The 1,244-nt window shown below is 43.4% G+C and overlaps 1 protein-coding gene across 1 annotated transcript in view; it reads right to left on the minus strand.

The window, feature by feature from the left end:
- Positions 1-1,244, minus strand: part of snap91a (synaptosome associated protein 91a) — a 30,755-nt gene that overhangs the window by 7,608 nt on the left and 21,903 nt on the right. The window contains 1 exon segment of the mRNA XM_017038047.2: positions 138-368. Coding sequence (XP_016893536.1) covers positions 138-368 — 231 coding nt within the window.

The following is a 1,244-nucleotide window of genomic DNA, read 5'->3' on the forward strand; positions in this document are numbered from 1 at the left end:
TCAGGGAAAGTTATTATCAATATGACTAGGAGGAGCAACACAGGTCGTCATCATTGAAACCCTTCAGCATTGTCATCATCAGTGTCATAGAGCAGGCTAATGCAGTGGGAGGTGTAATGAGAGCCAGAGGACTTTACCACCAAAGATATCTAGAGTCGGGGCGGCTGCAGACACTGTGGTGGTGTTGGCGGTGGTGGAGGAGGTGGAAGAAGGGGTGGGGACAACGATGGTTGGTGCCTCACTAGAGGTGGGCGGGGTGATGGTGGTGGCAGCAGTGGTGTCGGGGGCGCTGGTGTCAGCGGGCCTCATGGCGAACAGGTCCAGCTCTGGAGCGATTTCAGCGCTCCCCTCCGTCGTAGCAAAGGGGTCTTTCAAGAGGGACAGGAGTTGAGAGGATGGGTATGATTGGAGCAGAAGGGAAGAGGGATGTGGGTTAATGGGTAAGGGGGGAAAGGATTGAGGAGGGTTTGTTAATAAGCACAAACACTGTACCAGGCATATTTATCAGCAAAAAAAAAAAAAAAAGAGTCAAGGTTAGAAAAAAGTGTAACACATGCACATGTTGGCTCACAGTGTTGAATAATAATACAGGATTAGATTAGTACAAACTAATCACACATTGAGGGTCTGTGTCAGTATTGGCACATGGCTACTACTTTATACACTGTCCTATTTCATAGAACTAAAGCTGCAGTTTATATTCAAGTTTTACAAACCTTGTGTATAAATACAGGCACTGACAAAGAGCACTTGGGGGTGTGGCTTATATGATGCGTTTTAAAACAACCATCGACCTTAATGATGGGGCGTGGCTTATGGACGATGGCTTTATTTCCATGAAATCCTGTAATCAAAGGACTATGTATCTACAGTATTTATAGTTTAATAACCGGCTGCAGAGTGAAGACCATATGGGTTTGAAAGGTTCTGTAATGTGATGTGGTTCAAATCACAGTCTTTCCTCTCACTTTTTTACATCAGCAAACATTTTCCTACGAGACGTATGGTCTCAATCTATAGTTTAATTTCTGAAGTAGAACATACTATACATAATATATAATATCATTTCCAACTTCTGTCTTTTTTTCAGTGCTGAAACAAGAGCAGAAGATGCAGAAGAGAAAATGTGCCATCATCACCATCATCAAATATCATAATGGACATAAGAGGTATTTTAATAAAAATGACTACTGGGGGATTGGGAGGGGGGGTTAAGATGAGGGAGGACTGACAGTGAAGTTGGA

This window comes from Cynoglossus semilaevis, chromosome 13 (assembly GCF_000523025.1).
Source record: "Cynoglossus semilaevis isolate Cse_v1.0 chromosome 13, Cse_v1.0, whole genome shotgun sequence".
Taxonomy (NCBI): Eukaryota; Metazoa; Chordata; class Actinopteri; order Pleuronectiformes; family Cynoglossidae; genus Cynoglossus; species Cynoglossus semilaevis.